We start from the raw sequence: 21,879 nt of genomic DNA on the forward strand, positions 1-21,879 counted from the left end.
ACCTTTCAAATAAACTTGGTAGCTCAAACTCCAGAGGAAGGGGGTAGTTATTATGTAAGGACAGTGCAGAGTAAAGTAGCTACATCTAGTCTGCAGCAGTGCCCACTCCTCAGAGTGTAGCGGGACCCAGGTGGCAGACAAGGGTTCCAGGTCTGCCTGCAGGGAACATGGCTAAGTGACCTCAGGGGTGGTGTCACGTTAAAATGTCTCTTCTTTGTCTTCGCAGTCATACATACAGAGCTGTTCTGGACCTGTTACAATGAGCCTTTTTCTACCCAGAGAAGGAGGACAATGTTCTGCTTTCAGTAACCTTGAAATGACCTTGCACTTAACATTTAACATGCTTCTTTTTTTCCCCTTTGAATTGACATTGCCATACTTCAGAATACCTCTATATTTAACATTGTACACTGTATCTTACTTTACCTAGTAAGTTTTGCTTAATTTTCAAGATTGAAGCACACCCTAGCAGTTGCGTCCCTGTCTGCCTTATGAATGTAATTGGCAGGGCACCAAGCCAGAGTGATAACATTCTTACGTTTTCTCTTTCGGACGTTCCAGTAACCAATTAGATGCCTTTTATGATTATGTGATTATTATGCCATGTGCTATATCACACTTTACTTTGTCACTGTGTGCACCCAATTATGATTCGTGCTATGATGGATGTTTGTTTTTGTATAACTGTGCATTTCTCTGCAGATCTAAGTTCAGCTCTGAATCCTTGCCAGCTGGAAGAAAAGTTCCACGCCTTTTCTGTTTTCTATGTTTGTTTATGCCCTGTAATCTTTGTGTTGTCTATCTGTTTGGTTTGTGGGGTACCCCAGGGAAACCAACTATACCATTGGCCATTTTTGGAGATTTTTCTCTCCCTTTTTGCATTTTTGTTTTTTTCCTATCTAAATTGCCTTTCTAGCTGTTCACGCCCACGCTGCCCTCTGGCGCCAGCGTTCCTTCCTCACCTCCTCTGGATCCCTTATCCAACACCACCAACTCATCCTGGACCTTTTGGATGCTATCTTGCTACCCTCCAAAGTTTCTATCATGCACTGCTGGGCCCACCGTCGCCTCTGTGATTACATCAGCCACGGTAATGCCTTGGCTGACCTCTCGGCTCGCCAGGCGGCCCTCCAAGGTCCGCCCACACCCCCTCTTCTGTTATCCCTTTCCTCCCCCCAACCTTTCCTTCATTCCCTTTCCCCCCAGTACACTGACCCCGAGCGCAAGTGGGCCGTGCAGCAATCTGGCCATTGCACCCTCCCATCCGGATGGATTACTATACCCTCCTCCCACACATCCACCCCCCTCCTGTATGTTCCACAACTCCTGGCCCTCACTGTTGTCCAACGTGCACACGATTTTTCTCATGCCGGTAACCCAGCCCTCCGCACCCTTCTCCGACAGAATTTCTATATCCCGAATCTCTCTCAACTCATCTCCCATGTCCTGCTCCGCTGTGTCATTTGCCTCCGACACAACCCCTCTTCTGTCAGACCCCCCGTTCCTGGTCACCAGCCTATCGGTTCACACCCCATGCAAGTCCTCTCTACAGATTTTACCCACTTGCCCCCCTCCCATGGGTTCCGTTACCTCCTGGTTTTCATTGATTCCCACACTGGGTGGCCAGAGGCCTACCCAGTGTGCACAGAGAAAAGTAGGGAAATAGTAAAGGTTTTACTCCATGACATCATCCCTCGCTATAGCCTGCCCCTAGTGATTGGCAGCGATAATGGCCCCGCCTACATATCACAAGTCACACAAGCTGTCTCTCGGGCTCTGCAAATCACCTGGAAATTATATGCGGCCTATCACCCCCAGAGCTCTGGCCAAGTTGAACGCATCAATAGAACTATTAAAACCCTCCTCGGCAAAGCGGCAGAAGAAAGCCGCCTGCCATGGCCCAAACTGATCCCTTCTGTTCTATTTCGCATCCGCTGTACCCCAGGTAAACGCAATCAGTTGTCCCCATTTGAGCTCATGTATGGCCGACCCCCGCCGATAGTCAGTCTAGACCCCGAGTCTCTTGAACAGATAGGGAACGCTATCACAGACGCAGAGATAAAGCAGCTAGGAAAGACCATTATGAAATTACAGAACTGGGTCATTTCTAGAGCCCCGCTGCCAATTACAACCCCTGTCCACCTCTACAAACCTGGGGATCAAGTGTGGCTAAAAGTATGGAAGAAAGAACCGCTGAAACCCCTTTGGACAGGGCCTTTCACTGTCTTACTTGCTTCCCCCACAGCTGTCAAATTGTCCCGCCACGAGTCTTGGATTCACTACAGCCGTGTGAAGCCCGCTGCTGAGTATATTTGTGAAAAAGGGCCTACTGACCTTCAACTGAAAATCACGCGGCTGCCCCACACTCTGGAAGAGTAATCACGCACGTCTGATCCGGAGATCTGACAAGATATTTAATATGAACTCTGTTGTATATTTACTGCTTGTGATTTACGTCTTGCCAACATTGTCCATGTCCCCTACCCCTCCCACGCCCGGGTGTGCCCCTTGTGTGGCACTAGTGGACAATGGGGGCAAAACGGAAAATGTTATTAGATTTCAAACTAATTATGAGTGTAAGGGTCAACTAGTGACCCCTGAATGTATATATAACAAGGTTGAATATTCTATATGTAATAATGGAGATTCACAGATCTGTTTCGACCCCAAAGCAACTAATAGGGATAATTGGATAGAGGTCAGGTCAGTCTGGGATCAGGGCCCCCTGATTCAACAAACCCTGGTCACTAATCCCCATGTCCCGGCCTCAGTCCTCTTCGATGCTTGCTATGCCATGGACCAGAACCCCACCTTCCTTGGACGTTGTGGTGCCCTAGCATGGAGGATAAATACATGTGCCTGGTGGGACAGAAGCCGTCCCACTGTGAAGGGTCTTCCGAACACTACTACTGTAACTACTGGAAATGTGTATCCTGGGCTACTTGGGGTATGACCCGACTACCCACCACCCGAGCCATATTATCCAAAATGGGTGACTACCTCTGACTGTGGCCTCCAGAACTGTAACCCACTTAACTTCACTATTCTACAGCCGTTTAAATGGAATCTCGACGATAGCTTCCGGAAAGCTCGCTATCTTGTGGGCCTACAGATATATGGTAAGGGCACGGACCCTGGTACTGTCTTGCACATCAAACTCGTTGAGAGACACTGAATCCCTGAACAACACAGCATTGTGTTCCCAGACTTTTATGAACATATGAAACTTGACCAACAAGACTTTGTGCCCTCTGCCACCACCCGCAACCTTTTCATACAGTTCGCTGAAACCATAGGAGCCACCTTAAATCTGACAAACTGTTATGTCTGCGGGGGCACCCAGCTGGCCTCTGAAAAACTCCATTCTGGCAAAACACTGCATACAGCGTCTCGGACCATCCTTTACCACTCGTGTTGGACACCTGCAGTGCCAATCCTTATGGACTAAAAACAGTACCTCTCAGCCCAGTTGGACTTATTGGACCGGAGATCCTAAGTTAAAAATACCCAGACGATGGAATACTACTGGCAATGCTACCACATTAAATGTCTACCTCAACCTGCCTGCTTCTGCCCCTTGGGCTGCACCGGAAGGATACTACTGGATCTGTGGGAAAACGGCATACCCCACTCTACCCTCAAATTGGACTGGCACTTGTGTTCTGGGCACTATCAAACCAGCCTTCTTCCTCCTCCCGTTATCCGAAGGAGAACATCTGGCTGTCCCAGTATTCGATCAACGGGCCCGTTCTGAAAGAAGTTTGGAAATTGGTAAATGGGATGACACTTGGCCCCCAGAGCGCATCATTGCTGTCTACGGTCCTGCTACTTGGGCTGATGATGGTATGTTTGGGTACCGGACCCCAATCTACATGCTTAACCGCCTCATACGACTGCAGGCGGTTTTAGAAGTTATCACCAATGAAACAGCTAGGGCCCTGGGAGCCCTGGCCAAAGCGAACACTATGATGCGAACCGCCATCTATCAGAACCGACTGGCCTTAGACTATCTATTGGCCGCTGAAGGAGGGGTATGTGGCAAATTCAATCTCTCCAACTGCTGTCTACAACTGGATGATGAAGGATTTGTGGTTGAAGAGGTCATAGATAAAATTACCAGATTAGCTCACGTTCCTGTCCAGACTTGGAAGGGTTTTTCTGCTGATATGTTTGGACTCAACTCACTGACTGATTGGGCCTCCAAACCGGGACTCTTTAAAGCCCTCACCATAATTTTCCTGGTATTCTCTGTCATATTTTGTGTTCTTCCTTGCCTGTTACCATGTTTATTGAAAACCCTTAACCATACTATTAGGACTACGATTGACAAAAGTACCACCGCCCTAGTCCTGACCCTTTCCTCCTATCACCCAGTCCCCACCTCTGATACAGATGGCCCTGACCTCCCGTAACCCAGCTAGTCAGCTAGCCTACAGAAGAAAAGTTGGGAATGAAGGATCCCTAGCTAGCTGACATGGCTGGGTCACGGTGTAGATGAAGAAACTATCAGTGGGTCATAATTAGTACAAAGAACAACTTGTGACTCCATTTTATTGCTCTGAGAAATCACGTATGCATGCAGGCCTGTTCTATGTATCTGTCTTAGTGCCTGGCACAGCCAGGGGGGCAAAAGGATGTTGATGTTAGCTAGCCTTGATGTATAGATTATAGGATGGATTTATGGTTTTGTTTTTCTCTCTGCTCTTACCTTTTGGTCAGAGCTGGTTAGAACTGGTTTGGACTGGTTAGGACCCTATATAACCATTGTGTCTGAAATTCTCGGGGTCTTCTGTTTATGCAGCCAGTTCTGCCCAGAAGTCCAGCATATATGCTTGTTTAATAAAAGCCTTTTTACATCTCTTCAGTCTCTGGCTCAAGTCTCTGCACTACTAACGGAGGGCCTTATCCTAAAAGGTACCTTCACTGCCCTGCTCTGCCTCGATCTTCCCTGAATCTCTCTTGCTGCATCGCCGTTCTCCTGCCCTTCCCCGAAGCTCTCCTGCCCTTTCCCGCCCAGTGAGTCCGTGGTTTTAAGTGGTTTTAGTTTTGTCATTGTAATTTTTATGAAGTCCCATTGTTTGGATAAGGAGTTTTCCTCAGAGGTTCTATTTATAATTCTCATAGAAACAGTTTAAAGTACTGATGGCTGATAGCACATGGAGAGATTCCTGTAGAGATAAGGGGGCGTTTCAGCATAACTTAAAGCTACTCTCCACGAAACTGGGAAGCTTGCCTAAAATTTTTTACAAGGCTTTCAGTCTAAGAGTACACTCCCATGCCATTTGAAAGGCATGCAAAGAAAACCATGGGCTCTTGTCCGGCAGGGCTGTCTCAAAAAAAAAAAATGGTTGCGTCTCAGATGGGCATGTGCAGACCTTCTACAGATGGTCTGCAAATGCACGAGGATCGCTATAGAGCGATTCGTGCAGGCAGATGGGGGCGTTCCTCTGATCGCCACCATCTGCATATTTTTCGTTCCTGAATTCATCGGACCTGCCTAGATCGGACCCGGATCAGGCCCGATCGGGCAGGTTAGTGAATCCAGGCCTAAATGCTGGTATCCATACCTTCTTAACCAGCAGATATTTCCTCAAAAGGGTTAGAGGTGTCCATAAAATCCTCTATGGCAACAGACACAGGGTCTGGGCTCAAGCCTGGCAGATCCTCAGTCATTTCTACATCGTGACTACTACCTGTGTGAGGGGAATGACTCCTCCGTTCCACCTCAGGCTTGGATTCTGACCTTTCCTCAGGTCTGTTCTCCTGCTGTCTGTCTTGCCAGTTCTCCCTCCCCTTTGCTCTCAGACTGTGTTATTCTGAGCATTATTTTGACACAATAGCTGAAAAGTGTTATCTTATTTTGTTAAGTGCCAATTTGTAGAAATGAAATTCCCTGTCTTGACATTGTTTCAGATCATTGATTGAACCATCTATATATCTATATCTATACACATATTATTATTTTGTCATAGTATGTATGTATATGTATACACACACTGTAACAGGAAGATCCTCATACTAATGAAAAGCCAAACTTGAAATAGACCTCTCTGAAAGTAGTCCTTGTCACCAAAAAAAATAATCAAGCCCAACAAGCCCTTAACCAGTCTCAGAAGAATTCAGGAAGGACAGCCAAAGGTTGATCCTGTAGTCGGGAACAGGTTTTCCCCTAGAAGTTCCTTTCAGTGGCATAGTTCCTTTCAGAGGGCACCCAGGGCAGAAGGAAATTAGAAACGCCTCCATGGCCTGTGTTTGCTACCCTTCCTCCCTTCCCCTATACTTGAGAAAGCCGGTAGACGGTCGGTACTCCTGGTGCCTGGTGTAATTATCTTCCGTTCCATAACTTAAGTTGTTCCCCTGTACCCTCCTCCCCACGTGGGTCTGGCCTCTCTCTTCCTCCAATCGACTCCACCTCCCCCATGCCTACTCTACTTCTGGTCCACTAAAGACTTTTCTTGGCTGGGCCTTTTGGGCCATATTAGGAAGGATGCCATGCTCGCCTGCTGCCCACCACTCCAGTGCAAAAATCTAAACTTTTTTATTGCTGCAGTCCCACCCTAGGACAGAGACTTGTCTTGCTTGCTTCAGTGCACACGAAACCACCAAAGCTGAGCATTATTAATGGAGTGGAGGCAGAGTAGACACAGTGAGGGGGCGAGAGAGAGAGTGCGCACATGTGCAGACTCAGCAGGCTGGGCCCGTTAAGTTTGCACATGTTTGAAAGTTTCATTGAAGTTTCTTTGGTTTAGGATAATTTGTGACAAATAGAAAAAGAAAATGGCCAATTTATGCCTGTTCCTGATGGAGAAATGATTTAATATATTTGCTTGCTGCGACTCCAATAATGTGGACTGTACCTTTTGAAAGAAAAAAGATTTATTTTATTGTTTTCCTTTTAATTGCTTTATTTTACTGGATTTTCCTGGATTTTGTTATTTTTGTATGTTAGAAATATTTTTTTAAAGTATTTTTTTAAAAAGTTTGCACATGCACGTTCTCGCTCTCTACCCATCCCCCATCTACCCTGCCTCCAGTCCACTAAAGTCTCTCTCCTAGGGCAGGGCCACAGCATGGCAGTAAAAAAGTTTAGATTCTTGCACTGGAGCATTGGGCGTTGGGTGGCTCCTTTCCTAACATGGCGCCTGGGGTGATCCACCCCCATCGCCACCCCTTATTATGCCGCTGGTTCCTATTACTCCTTTCATGAGGCTGATGGCTGTCAGCTGAAACCCCAAGCTTCCTAGCCCAGAGAGGGTTAAGAGAGGAGGTGGGGAAGAAAGAAACGTGCAGCCCAAGGTACAGCAGTCTTCTTCCCATAGTGGATGTGCTCAACAGAAACTCCAACCGTAGCAAATCAGGCATACCTGGAGGCAGGCAGAAACTCTGAGGGGAGAGAGCTTCAAGAGAGGTTCAGAGGAACAGAAGCCTAGTAGAGTACCCCTGCCTTTGCCCTGAGGACATTATGCTAGAAGAAGTAAAGAAGCTAGCAGAAATTTGGTCCCAGGGCATCATCAAGCAGGTAAAGACCTAATACAGAAACAGGTCAATCCTGAAGCAGTCCAAGAGGACTATGTGCTTTCCTATTCAGATGAGGAGGAAGATATCTTTGCTGGGGAGAGCCCTATGGAGGTTGAGGACAATTTGCCAGAGTTTTCAGAAAATGAAACTGACATGGACTGGGATCCAGTTGAACGAGAAAGAAAACCTCTGAATGTACTGAATGTAGAATTTTGTTATGTGATATGCTAGAGCAGATGATCCTAGCAACTAAAAATAGACCAGGGCACAAAGCTAATTGTCACAGGAAAGTAAAAATTTATGAAGAGAAATGTAGTGCTTAGAAGCCTGCTCTTTCAAACTTTAGGGAATAAACTGCTGAGTGGGGGATGGGATTAAAATTGTTCTTTTAAGTAGGAAATGGTGCTGTGCAGACAAAGCCCAAAGCAGGCTGGAATAACAGCCTAGCTAAAGAGACTAGAGGTTCCAACAGTTCCTGAGTTTAAACAGCCTAAGAGTATTGAGAGGGCTGGAAAATATTTGGGGCTAGAGTTTGCATAATCCCTTAAAGTATTTGTAGAAGCCCTAGAACAGTGGTTCCGAACCCTGTCCTGGTGGACCACCAGGCCAATCGGGTTTTCAGGATCACCCTAATGAATATGCATGGAGCAGATTTGCATGCCTGTCATTTCCATTACATGCAAATCTCTCTCGTGCATATTTATTAGGGCTAGCTTGAAAACCCGATTGGCCTGGGTTGGGAACCACTTCCCTAGAACATCATAACCCATATAAAAGGTAGTTTTGGGAGAGATTTGTACAATTTCTATATATGGTGGCCCAGCCATAGAAATTAGGTCAGTGTAGGATTTATTGGGTGGAAGAAGCCATGAGTGAAGTATCATAGTGAAATTCCAATATAATAGAACCCTGGTAATTTTAGAAGAAGAAAAGAGAGAGAGAAGAGGGATAAAATAGGATGGCTGACCCAAGCACTATGAACTCTATTAAGGATTGATTCTAATGAGAGCTTTGCTATCTAAAAGTTGCCTGAATTTTTATGCCAGGTTATTGTGATCCCTATGAACTATTTTGGGGTTTTGTTTTTCAAGATAATGACTGAATTATTTAATGGAGTTGTACTTAATTATTTACTGGAGTTGTATTTAAGGGCAGTTTTGAGTTGCCAAACAGAAGTCTGGTGAACCTTTTAACCAGGAGACTAAGCATTCTTAATCCCTTTTACATAGACTGAGAACTGAATTATGTACAGCACAAGCAGCCACCTCCAAGTGATCACTCCAAGGTGTGCTGATTCCTGTAGTGAAAGCTGGGTTTATCTGTCCATTTGGCAGACCCCCACTCTGCAACAACATACACACTCTTTACATATGTAGAAGAAATTTGCATATAAAGGAGGATATCCTAAAAACCTGTCTGGCAAGGGGATATTTCAGGCCTGAGTTGAGAAACACTGCTTTAAGTAATACTTAACCCCAATTTAACCAAACATTTAAAATTAGTTGCATAATTGTCAAGTAACACTCCAGATACTTTGGGCTCTTTTTACAAAGGTGCGTTAGGGCCTTAATACATGGAATAGCATGCGCTAAATTGCCACTTACGCTAGACCTTAACGCCAGCATTCAGCTGGTGTTAGTTCTAGAAGCGTAGCATGGGTTTAGCGCGTGCTAAAATCCTGTGTGCATTAAAAACACTATCACACCTTAGTAAAAGGAGCCCTTTGAGTTAATCCAAATAATGAAAAATAATTATTTTAGTAACAAAAGTTGCCTATGTACTAAGCAGTATTTCCTCAAACACAAAAAGGCAAAAACACTTTTTAGATACCTTTTTAGCACTTTTTAGGGCACTATAAGCTCAGCACACACAACACTCAAAGTAAACCTATTTGTCAGACATTGAGAAAAATAATCCAAGATAATTAGTTTGAAATAAAAAAATTTCAGGAAAATGGAAAACATTCCTAAATAATATGAAGGGCTGCTAAGAAGTTCTCAGCCCAACCAATGAACTTCCTAAATTCTGAGCATTATTGTGCCACTGTAGCTGCAAAGAGTGTTATCTTATTTCATTAAGATACAGAATTCTCTGTTTTGACATTATTTCAGGTCATTGATTGAACCATGTCCACATTATTGTCTTGGTTGGGATGAGAACTTTTCAGCACCCTTTCGCAATATTTGTTACCCCACCCCCTTTTATCAAGCTATACTAGAGGTTTTTAGCATGGGTCGGCGAAGTAAGTGCTAGAAGAAGCATCTCCAGAGCATTTACTGTGCCAGCCCACACTAACTGTCAATTATTTATTTAATTATTGCATATTTACATTTTTCACATGCAAAAACACTTGTAGATTTTTGCATTTTGTATCTACTCGTTCCTCCAAGTGCTGGATTTGGGCCGCATGACCCGCCTGTGTGGTTTTTATCTCCTCCATAGAAGTAAAGAGTTTGGCTAGTTTGTCATCCAGTAATCGAAACATATTTTTCATGGAAACATGCAAAATCTCCTCCGAAGAGCCTGATGCAGCCTCTTTAGTTTGTGTGGTTGCCATCTTGGCGGCAGTTTTCTCCTTACTGGGCTCCTTAGAAAGAAGATTAGTCGGGGGTCTATGCATACAAATACAGCAGCAATCAGGTAGTGAGCATGGAATCAGCCATCATGTGACACCCCCCTCCCTCTTGTTTTACAAACAATGCTACATCTTTACCACCTCAAAGTAAAACGGGCAAAGGAATCTTATTACTTATTTCAAAATTTTACAGCAGCCAATAAACCAATAAATTATTATCTCTGCTCACCTCCACTGGCAAGTGCAATATAACAAATGGCTTTTCATCAGCCAATGAATTTGCTCAATTTTTGTTTCAAAAGTCAAACTGCTGCAGCAGCAGCAGTAGCTTACTGCACCAAATGTGCCCTGCAGCTAACCGATGATCCCATCCAAACTCTCCTCCTTTCTCTCCCAAAGCTCTTCCTTCTCTTTTCTTATCCACAGCTCTGCCCAACTCACTCTGTGACAAACCCACAACAGGCTCTGAATTTGTCCCAGGAAAGTACGGCCCTGGTCAGAAGAGCTGACCAAGTAAATAGGAAGGGGTGGGCTGACTATCCCTCAAATCCTGAATCAGCTAATGAAAGGCAGCAGTATAGTTTTCCACAGTAGTATGTGCCTTCCAGGTTTAAAAGAAGTAGAAAACCTGGTAAGGTTCATGAGGACAGGAAATGGAAACATGCTCAGCCCTAGTTACCCAGTAGGGGTAATCAGGTTCACTACCTGGATGAGCTGGAGACAAGCCTCTTTCCCAGGAGAGAAGGGTGGGGTTTGGGTCCATTTAAGCTTAGTGCTCTGAAAAGGGGAGTGAGAACTGGCAAGACAGACAGCAGGAGAACAGACCTGAGGAAAGGTCAGAATCCAAGCCTGAGGTGGAACGGAGGAGTCATTCCCCTCACACAGGTAGTAGTCACGATGTAGAAATGACTGAGGATCTGCCAGGCTTGAGCCCAGACCCTGTGTCTGTTGCCATAGAGGATTTTATGGACACCTCTAACCCTTTTGAGGAAATATCTGCTGGTTAAGAAGGTATGGATACCAGCATTTAGGCCTGGATTCACTAACCTGCCCGATCGGGCCTGATCCGGGTCCGATCTAGGCAGGTCCGATGAATTCAGGAACGAAAAATATGCAGATGGGGGCGATCAGAGGAACGCCCCCATCTGCCTGCACGAATCGCTCTATAGCGATCCTCGTGCATTTGCAGACCATCTGTAGAAGGTCTGCACATGCCCATCTGAGACGCAACCATTTTTTTTTTTTTGAGACAGCCCTGCCGGACAAGAGCCCATGGTTTTCTTTGCATGCCTTTCAAATGGCATGGGAGTGTACTCTTAGACTGAAAGCCTTGTAAAAAATTTTAGGCAAGCTTCCCAGTTTCGTGGAGAGTAGCTTTAAGTTATGCTGAAACGCCCCCTTATCTCTACAGGAATCTCTCCATGTGCTATCAGCCATCAGTACTTTAAACTGTTTCTATGAGAATTATAAATAGAACCTCTGAGGAAAACTCCTTATCCAAACAATGGGACTTCATAAAAATTACAATGACAAAACTAAAACCACTTAAAACCACGGACTCACTGGGCGGGAAAGGGCAGGAGAGCTTCGGGGAAGGGCAGGAGAACGGCGATGCAGCAAGAGAGATTCAGGGAAGATCGAGGCAGAGCAGGGCAGCATTCGGGGCGAGCAGGCAGGAGAGATTGCAGGGCAGAGAGCAGGGCTTCCAGTCAGAAAGACGTTTTCAACTGGTCCCCAACAGTCGCTTCTTCAGGTGACTGGCCAGCCCAGTCGGATCGGAAATTTGGTGTTGTGAATTGCGTCCCAGCCTACTTTGCATGCGTTTCACCTCATTTGCATGCACGGATTTGAAGCGGATCGCAGGAGAGGTAAGTGAATCAGGCCGGTCACAAACCGATCAGTATACAATCAGTTTGCTTTGTGAAACTAACCCTTAATGCAGTAGTTTCTGTTAACTAAATCAGGGAAGCTGTAGCCATACTATGGCCCAAATTCACTAAGCAAACCGATCGTGTACCAATCGGTTTGTGAGCCCTTAGTGAGCAGATTTCCCTCTGGCCCAATTCACAAACCTGTGCTGCGATCCACTTCAAATCTGTGCATTCAAAAGAGGGGAAACACTTGCAAAGTAGGCAGGGACGCGAGTCATTAAACTTTTCTCCTGACACACTGACTGGCTGGCCAATCAAGAACAAGTGACTGGTGAGGACCAGTTGCTTGTGTAAAAAACTCCACTCCTCTCTGTCTGCCTGCCCCGACTCGCCTGCTCTCTGCTGCCCTTCCCCGCAGTGCAAGCCCATGGTTTTAAAGCAGGGCTGCACTGCGGGGAAGGGCGGCAGAGAGCAGGAGAATAAAAAATTGCCCCCGTACGTAAAAGTTGGGAGCAGGAGGAGTGCTCAGAGCCTAATTCGCCCCACCAGCCCACCGCATACCTGACCGGCCCACCCGTGGTCGGGCCGGCTGGACCAACTCCTCTCCCCATACCTTTAAAAATGTTGGGAGTAGGAAGGGTGCCCAGTCCCTCCTGCTCCTTAGGCCTCTGTGATATCTTTGGGAGCAGGAGGAAGCACATAGTCCTCCTGCTCCTGCCGCTCTGCCACGATAGTGGCCTTAGGCCACGCCCCAGTGCATCATCTGATGCACGGGGAGGGGTTTAAGGCCCTGATTGGCTGAGGTGCCTCGGGCTCCTTCCTTGGGAGAGGACTGGGGTGCCTCAGCCAATCAGGGACTTCCTTAGGGAGGAGTCTAAGGAAGTCCCTGATTGGCCATAAACAATGTTTAGGGACATAAACAATGTTTGTTTATGGCCAATCAGGGACTTCCTTAGACTCCTCCCTAAGGAAGTCCCTGATTGGCTGAGGTGCCACAGGCCCCTCCCAAGGGAGGAGCCCAAGACGCCTCAGCCAATCAGTGCCTTAGGTCCTTCTCCATGCATCAGATGCATCGGGGCATGGCCTAAGGCCAGTATCGCGGCAGAGCAGCAAGAGCAGGAGGACTTTGGGCTCCTCCTGCTCCCGGAGATGAACATGGGAGGCCTGAGGAGCAAGAGGGACCGGGCACACCTGCTCCCAATGATTCTAAAGGTACAGGGAGGGGGTGGGCCAAGCCCGGACAGCCGGATGGCCTACTACAGGGCCCAGCCAGCTGGTGTTTGAGATGGCAGGTGGTGTTTGAGTTGGCTTCCCTCCTGCCTTGTGTTCGGCGGGGCATCTGGCGCGGGGGGCGGGGCATCATCACGCGGGGCATTTTTTAGGTGTTTGGGGAGGGAGGAAGCACTTCTGGAGTGGGCTTTTTTTATTTTTTATTTTAACCGAGCAGTTATTTTGTGTGTGTAATACATGCAAAATATCTGCCTGATTAAAATAAAACATGTTTAAAAAGCTGTCAGAAGCCCTGACAGCAGTGACAGGAGGCTGCTTCTCCTGTCACTACTGTCAGGGCTGAATCTGAATCGTGCAGTCAGTTGGGGACGTGCCTCCAATCGCCTCCATTTACATGCAGATGGTTGGCGAATCGGTTGGCCTGCCTCCAATCGCACATGGATCGGATCGGAGGGTTAGTGAATCTAGCCCTTTTTGTTTCTTGCACAGAGGTAACTGTGTGCAGCTGATGTTAATTAAGAAGCAGGAGAGAGATAAGAGTTCCTCTGTCAGAATGGAGCTCAAGGAGAAGGCCTAGCTAAAAACTGAAGCTAATCTCCAGACTCCCTGCTGGGTTTATTTGTTAAAAGATTTAAGATAAAGCTCTTGAATAAACACTGGGCTGAGCAGCCGGGAACTCCTGAGCTCTGAAGCTAGGGCTTAAGGGCCAGCAGATTCACTGATCCGGGCAGGTCCAATGAATTCTCGAAGCCCCAATATGCAGATGGGGGCGATCAGAGGAACGTCCCAACTGCCTGTACGGATCCCGAACTGAGCTAATTTCTGTTGCCTGTGAACTATTACATGTTGAAAGGAAGTTATGAAGTAATAACTTTTATAAGATACTCTTACCTGAAGGACCATACTGGAGCAAGCATTGTTCAGACAAGGAGAGAAAGTGTGGGCATTTGGAACTTTAGAAAATAGTAACTTTATACAGAAAAATTGCTTTCATTCTTTTTTATTGAACTGCATCAATTACTTATGTGCTCTGGAGGACTGTTTCTGTTTGGAAAGTCCAATACCAACTTATTTGACCAACCATAAAAAGAATGTGGTTCAGTGGTTAAAGCTACAGCCTCAGAACCCTGGGGTTGTGGGTTCAAACCTATGCTGCTCCTTTTGACCCTGGGCAAGTCATTAATCCCTCCATTGCTCCAGGTACATTAGATAGATTGTGAGCCCGCTGGGACAGACAGGGAAAACTGCTTGAGTACCTGAATAAATGCATGTAAACTATTCTGAGCTCCCTGGGAAAATGGTATAGAAAATTAAATAAATAAATACTACACAGGCCTGTGTTTCCATGTTTCTATAAACGGCATTCTGACTGGGTAAAAACAGTGCACGAGTTATTCCTACTTGAAGAGAGTCTTCCCTCTTCTTAGGGAAGCCACACCAAGGCCTCAGAAAAGACACCATGCAGGTTACATGCAAACTAGGCAGGGCTGGCGGTGTGACAACTCCTATAGTTGCAACTTCTCCTACGACCCCCACATTACCCTCTTGCCTCTGGATAGCTTTCACTCTGCCTGCTTCATGAGAATTATCAACTTGGTGCACACTACAACCTGCCCTTGGGACCCTGTCTCCTCATGGATTCCTTCCTGCATACTGCTGTCTTTCTTTTCTACTAATGATGATAAACAATAGTATAGCACTTGGGGAGTTCCTACATCCTGGAAACAGGATGCCATGCTAAAAAGGCCTACCTATACCCTACATTTAGTATCTAATAACCAGCCAATCTCTAGCCAGAGTTGTGTTCCATCTTCTAAATTATGTTGATCAACACAATATTCTACTCCCCCGCCAATCTGGCTTTTGTCCAGGTCATAGTTGTGAAACTATCCTTATTGCTGTGACCTTTATTCCATGACTGATAATCTCCTTAGATGTCTAAGCAGCTTTTAATTTTATTTATCATGACCTTCTACTGACTAGGTTGTTTGAGCTGGGCATCTCTGCTACTATCCTATTTTGGCTCACATTCTTCCTCACTCCATCTCCCATTATTCCTCTCTTTTTAGGAGTTACCCAGTATCATGTGGCATGCCCCAGAGCTTGGTTCTCTCCCCTCCCTTTTTTTATTATTTTTCTGAACATGTTTACTATATTGATATGGGACCTCCCTTCATCTCCAAGATCCTGGAAAATAACCGTACTATAGCAACTCTAAACCTTTGTCGACAGACAGAACGCCCTCTCCCCTTACCAATCTGGTTTCAGGAAATTCCATAGCATGGAAACAGAAGACATTATCGATGACTGTTGGAACATACTAGAGAAGGGGAATGATGGGCTGCTGGTCCTTCTAGACCTCATTGCTACTTTCAATACCATTGATCACCCCAACCTCCTCGCCAGACTTGCAAATATTGGAATTGGTGATCGAGCACTCCTGAGGTTGTCATCATCCTGAGCCATAGGATCGAAAGCACCCTACTAAAGTCTACTCTATTGCAACCTAAACCAATAAAATATGGAGTTCTGAAAGGTGCTCTCTGAAAGGACATGGGGAAGACGGGAGGAAGGACACTGAAAGCATTTTTGGAAGACAGAAGGGGGAGAAGGACACTGACAGGACATGGGGAAGACAGCGAGAGGAGAAGGACGCTGAAAGCACATGGGGAAGACAAAGGGGTGGAGAAGGACGCTGAAAGGCCATGGGGAAGATGGGGGGGGTGGAGAAGGACGCTGAAAGGCCATGGGGAAGACAGAGGGAGAAGGACGCTGAAAGGACATGGGGAAGACAGAGGAGGGAGAAGGACACTGAAAGGACATGGGGAAGACAGAGGAGGGAGAAGGACACTGAAAGGACATGGGGAAGACAGAGGAGGGGAGAAGGACACTGAAAGGACATGGGGAAGACAGAGGGGGGGGAGAAGGACACTGAAAGGACATGGGGAAGACAGAGGGGGGAGGACACTGAAAGGACATGGGGAAGACAGAGGGGGGAGAAGGACGCTGACAGGACATGGGGAAGATGGGGGGAAGAAGGACGCTGAAAGGAAATGGGGAAGACAGAGGGGGGGAGAAGGACACTGAAAGGACATGGGGAAGACAGAGGAGGGAGAAGGACACTGAAAGGACATGGGGAAGACAGAGGAGGGGAGAAGGACACTGAAAGGACATGGGGAAGACAGAGGAGGGGAGAAGGACACTGAAAGGACATGGGGAAGACAGAGGGGGGAGGACACTGAAAGGACATGGGGAAGACAGAGGGGGGAGAAGGACGCTGACAGGACATGGGGAAGATGGGGGGAAGAAGGACGCTGAAAGGAAATGGGGAAGACAGAGGGGGGGAGAAGGACGCTGACAGGACATGGGGAAGATGGGGGGAGGGAGAAGGACGCTGAAAGGAAATGGGGAAGAGAGAGTGGGGAGAAGACGCTGGCAGGGAAGAAGACAGAGATGCCAGACTATGGGGGGAGCGGAGGGAAGAAGATGGGTGCCAGACCAATTTGGAAGGGGGGAGAAAGGGAGAGGCACAGTAACAGAGCAAATGGAAGACGCAGAAGGAAGAGAGACAGTGGATGGAAGGAACTGCATGAGAACATGAGGAAAGCAGAAACCAGACAACAAAGGTAGGAAAAGAATTCTATTTCTTTTTTTTTTTTTTTTTGCTTCAGGATAAAGTAGTATATTAGTCGTGTTGATAAAAATTTATAAACAAAAGAGGCTCTGGTAGAAACCCGTTTACAAAGTATGTATTCTTCCCAATTAATATTTCCAAATTAATAAAGTCTTTTTACTTATTTGTAAATGGGTTTCTATCAGAGCCTTTAATTCAGTAGCATAATTAAATGAAATAACTATTTCTGAAGTTTATAGGGACGGGCGGGGACGGAGGGGATTCCTCGTGGGGACGGGTGGGGACAGAGGGATTCCTCACGGGGATGGGTGGGGACGGGTGAGACTTTGGTGGGGACGGGTGGGATTTCTGTCCCCGCGCAACTCTCTAACACACATATATACATATTGTAACAGGGAGAGCCCTATCATAACAAATGAAACCCTGCAGTGCTCTGAAACTGAGCCTAAAACTGTTCGCAGAAGCAAGTAGGGTAAGGAAACACCCATGGTGAATAAACCCCAAAAGAAGAGAAGTCCTGCATTGACCCGATTATCCTTGCCTAGCATTAGCTTAGAAACAGCTAACGACAGACAACTACAATTCTCAGCAGGCACTAGGCAGGTAGTAGCAAAACCCAGAACTGGATTAGCTCCTGCAGTTAGCCCAGCTGTGGGTAGGGCTAATCATCAGAGAAGCTACCAAGGCTCAATAGCAGTGGTTCACAAACCTGTCCTGGGGGACCCCCAGCCAGTCAAGTTTTCAAGATATCCCTAATGAATATGCATGAGAGAGATTTGCATACCTGTCACTTCCATTATATGCAAATCTCTCTCATGCATATTCATTAGGGTAACCCGCCAAAACGGTGACCAAAAAAAATGGTCACCGCAAGTTCGGGGACAAGGCCATTCACCGCCCCGTGGAGCGGTGAATGGTAGCACGGGGCGGTGAACAATCTTGAACGCGCGGTGACCGAGCGTTCAAACCGGCAGCCCACTCTCTCCCGCCGGCCGTCCATGTATCTCCCTCCCTCCTTTTCCCTTACATTTTCTTCTTTAAATGGCGATTTCTATAAGGCTGCAAGCTGTATTACAGCCGGAGCCTTGAAGTTGCGTTGCGTTGCCTGCTGGTAAAAGTCTCCTCTGACATAACTTCCTGTTTCCGGTTGCATCGGAGGAGACTTCTAGCAGGCAACCCAACGTGACTTCAAGGCTCCGGCTGTAATACAGCTCGTAGCCTTATAGAAATCGCCATTTTAAGAAGAAAAGGTAAGGGAAAAGGAGGGAAATGCACGGCTGGCCGGCGGGAGGGAGCTGCTGGACCACGTGAAGGGTGCTGGGGGTGAGGGGATGGAGAGGAGAAGACGCTGAAGACGGGGATGGGGCAGTGAAAGAGACAGCGGGGCGGTGACGGGGACAGCAGAGACGGGGACCGGGCGGTGAAGGGGACAGCGGGGACGGGGCGGTGCAGAGGTGGTGGTCCAGGGACGGGGGCAGTGACAGGGACATAAATTTTCCCCCGTGTCATTCTCTACTACAATCTTACAGCATACCTGAAGCCTTGGAGAGAAGCAGACCGGTGCAAGCCAGGATTCAGAGGATAGAAACCAGCACTTCCCAACAAAATCAGGTTGAAAATCTCAGGACTGAAACCTCTAATAATTTTTCTGAAGGTTATGAATATGATGTTGAAATGCCAGAAGAATTACTAGTAAATGATATTGAAATGAACCTGAGGAATTATGCTTGCTTGAAGGCATGGTCGAAGAGTAGAGTTTTGCAGAAAAGAGCTGTTTCTGTTAATGTGGGGTTGCCTCACAAATTAATGGTAACAGAATAGTTAGGAATTACTGCTTCTGATTTAAAATAATCATAGGAGAACTGGGGGGGAACCTGTCCAAATAGTGCAAGCAGGTGGCAGGTTCCTGAACTTGGAATTAAAAAGTTTTTTTGTGTGTGTGATTTGAAAACTGGCAGAGCAAAACTTGGTGAAGGTACCTTTGTGGAGTTTTGTATGCCATCAATTGGTTGGGATTGATTGGGCAGGGGATCTAAACAACCCAGATCTGAAAAGGGTAGGAAAAATCCCATGCTCAGGGTGAGAATGCTAACTGCCACAGGGGCAAGCTTTTGGAAGTTACCAGATTTTCTTGTACTGTACAGATAATAAGCATGGTGGGCTAATAGGCTGTTTAGCCACCAATGAGAATGTTTGTGTATTTTGAATGAATTGCACTATAGTATAAAGAAGTCACGCTGAACGTGTTCCCCATTGACTTTTATTTGATCTGCATAACCCGCTACCCTCCATACCTCCCTTTACCGCTTGGCTGAGGTTTGATGACCCGGGTTAGGGCTTACACTCAATCCAATCCAGGCTTTACCCAGTCACAATATATAGTATACATATATACATGGGGGGGCTGAAAAGGTCTCAGACCTACTAACCAACTTCCTATATTCTGAGCATTATTTTGTCACTGTAGCTAAAGAGAGTGTTATCTTATTTCGTTAAGTGCCAATTGCAAAAACAAAATTCCCTGTTTTAACCTTGTTTCAGATCATTGAACCATTTCAGCACCCCTTTGTGTATGTTTATTTATTATTAAAATCAGCAGTCACTAGAACTGTTGGTTCCCAACCCGTTGAGTCTGCACATGCATGCATGCGATCTCTCTCTCTCTTCCTCCCCCCACTCCCCCCCTCCACTGTGCCTACCCTGCCTCCAGTCAAATAATAACCAGATTATCTGATGTTTGAGCAGGAACCAATAGACTTTATGCCACCTTACACTGTATTTCCATAGCAGCACAAACTCCAGCACTAGAAGAAAAATCAACAAACTGTAGCGTCTCTCTCTCTGCAGATTGTAACATACAAATTAAAAACACAGCAGTTTCATTGTTCAAATACCATTGAGATTGACCTCAAATTAGGTTCTTTTAAAAAATAAATACCACAATCAGAACTAAGGCTACACAACTCATTCCATTAGAAGTATTTTAAACCACTTAGCTGTCTTTTTTTTCTTCTTTATGCAGTGTATTGAAGACATTCCTAAAAGAAAATTTAAAATCTCTTCCACAGGAATAGTTACACTTCAGTGGACTTTGTTACCAGAAAATTGTTCATACTTGAAATTAAAAGATCTAATGCAAAGTTGGATCATGAGTGGAATACAAAGGCTCCAACATTTGTTTTGATACTAAATTGTCTATACAAATTGTAAAATAGAACATTTTAAATATGATGTTGAAGTAAGTCTGATTGTCCCAACAAAATTTTGAACTGGTTTGATGATGAACCTGTGAAGTCTTTGTCATGAATGAGCTTACTATAATGCTAGCCTTCTTGCAAAAATATTGAAATCTGGATCTGTGATCTAAAACTCTGCCCATTAGTCAGATATTAGCAATCACGCTAGATTTCTTGGACTGGATTTATGAATTAAAAATGAGTGAGGAATATTTTTGAAGCAATAATAAATACAGAACCAAATGTCCCAGCTTCTATTCTTGTTCACTGTCTTTCTCACACATGCAAACATGCAGTCTGTCTCTCTTTCTCTTCCCATCTTCTTTACCCCCATACCTTCACCATGAGAATCATTCTCTTAGCCGTCTCCAGGTCCCCCTGATGATTCTGTCCGATTTCAGCAATGATAAAGCATGGATGATCCCCACCAATCTTCCGTCCTGGGCAAAGCTCAAACTCTAAAGGCATGACTACAAATGGAGGATTTTATTTATAATTTGGCAACTCAAACCTTACCTTCGTGTCTAAAACACTTTCTAAATTTACAATAAGCAAAATTTTGAAATTTGAGTTTTGTAAGTGAAAGCAAAAAATGGGGCAAAAGTTCCCTAAAGGACTGCCTCCGATGTTAACCGTGCAGCAGGGCCAGTAGTAGGCTCCTTATGTCCTATTTGTATCTTTGCAATTATCCAGTGGCCCATCCCATCTATTTATCTTATTATGTCATACATTCTTCCGCTCCCTTTTTAATCACTGCAGATCCTAAATCAAATACAGTAAAACCTTGGATTGCAAGTAACTTCGTTTGCAAGTGTTTTGTAAGACAAACAAAACGATTAAATTTTAACTTGATATACAAGCAATGTGTTGCAATACAAGTACAGTGGTACCTCGGTTTACATTACATTACATTAGTGATTTCTATTCCGCTTGTACCTTGCGGTTCTAAGCGGATTACAAATTAGTAGTCTGGACATTTCCAGGAGCGTTACAGTACTGAGTCATGTATATAGCAAGTTACAATTGATAGTCTGGACATTTCCAGGAGAAGTACAAAGCAGGAGTAAATATACAAATTAGAAGTCTGGACTTTTCTAGGAGGGTTATCAATACAATACTAAGAGTCATGTGTATAGCAAGTTACATTGAAAGTTTGGACATTTCCTGAAGAATTACAAAGCAAAGAGTAGGTATATAATAGGTTACTGTGATGAATAATAATAATAATAATAAAATGAGTGCACCGGTTTGCAAGTGTTTTGCAAGACGAGCAAAACATTTGCAAAATCGGTGCCTCGGAAACCGAGCATGGCTCGATTTACGAGCACCCCCACACACAATCCAGCACCCCCCCTGCGATCCGGCACCCCCCCCGCCTCGAACCGGCACACCCCTGCCACGATCCAACCCCCCCCGCCACGATTGGGCACCCCCCCGCCACGATCTGACCCCCCCGACACAATTGGGCACCCCCTGCCACAATCCGACCCCCCCCCCGACACAATTGGGCACCCCCCCTCCGCTTCTTACCCTCATCTGGGCACTCTTGAAAATCGGCCTTCTCCTCTGCTGGGCCTGAGCATCTGAGCATGCTCAAGGCCTGCAAGTTCATGTTCTGAACGTGAACTCGCAGGCCTTGAGCATGCTCAGATGCTCAAGGCCCAGCAGAGGATGAAAGCCGATTTTCAAGAGTGCCCAGATGAGGGTAAGAAGCGGCGGGGGGGTGCCCAATTGTGTCGGGGGGGATGTCGGATTGTGTCGGGGGGGTGCCCAATCGTGTCGGGGGGAGATCGGATCATGGCGGGGGGGGGGTGC

At 46.0% G+C, this 21,879-nt stretch overlaps 1 protein-coding gene across 1 annotated transcript in view; it reads right to left on the minus strand.

Moving 5' to 3' along the window:
- The window catches only part of LOC117347248 (sialic acid synthase-like), a 179,281-nt gene extending 158,376 nt beyond the window's left edge, over positions 1 to 20,905 (minus strand). Inside the window, exon 1 of the mRNA XM_033917915.1 lies at positions 20,401 to 20,905. Within this exon, the coding sequence (XP_033773806.1) occupies positions 20,401 to 20,532 (132 nt within the window). The 5' untranslated portion in view covers positions 20,533 to 20,905. The remainder of the gene's footprint in view (positions 1 to 20,400) is intronic.
- Between the last annotated feature and the right edge of the window lie 974 nt (positions 20,906 to 21,879).

The sequence above is a fragment of the Geotrypetes seraphini genome, chromosome 1, assembly GCF_902459505.1.
Source record: "Geotrypetes seraphini chromosome 1, aGeoSer1.1, whole genome shotgun sequence".
NCBI classification, from domain to species: domain Eukaryota; kingdom Metazoa; phylum Chordata; class Amphibia; order Gymnophiona; family Dermophiidae; genus Geotrypetes; species Geotrypetes seraphini.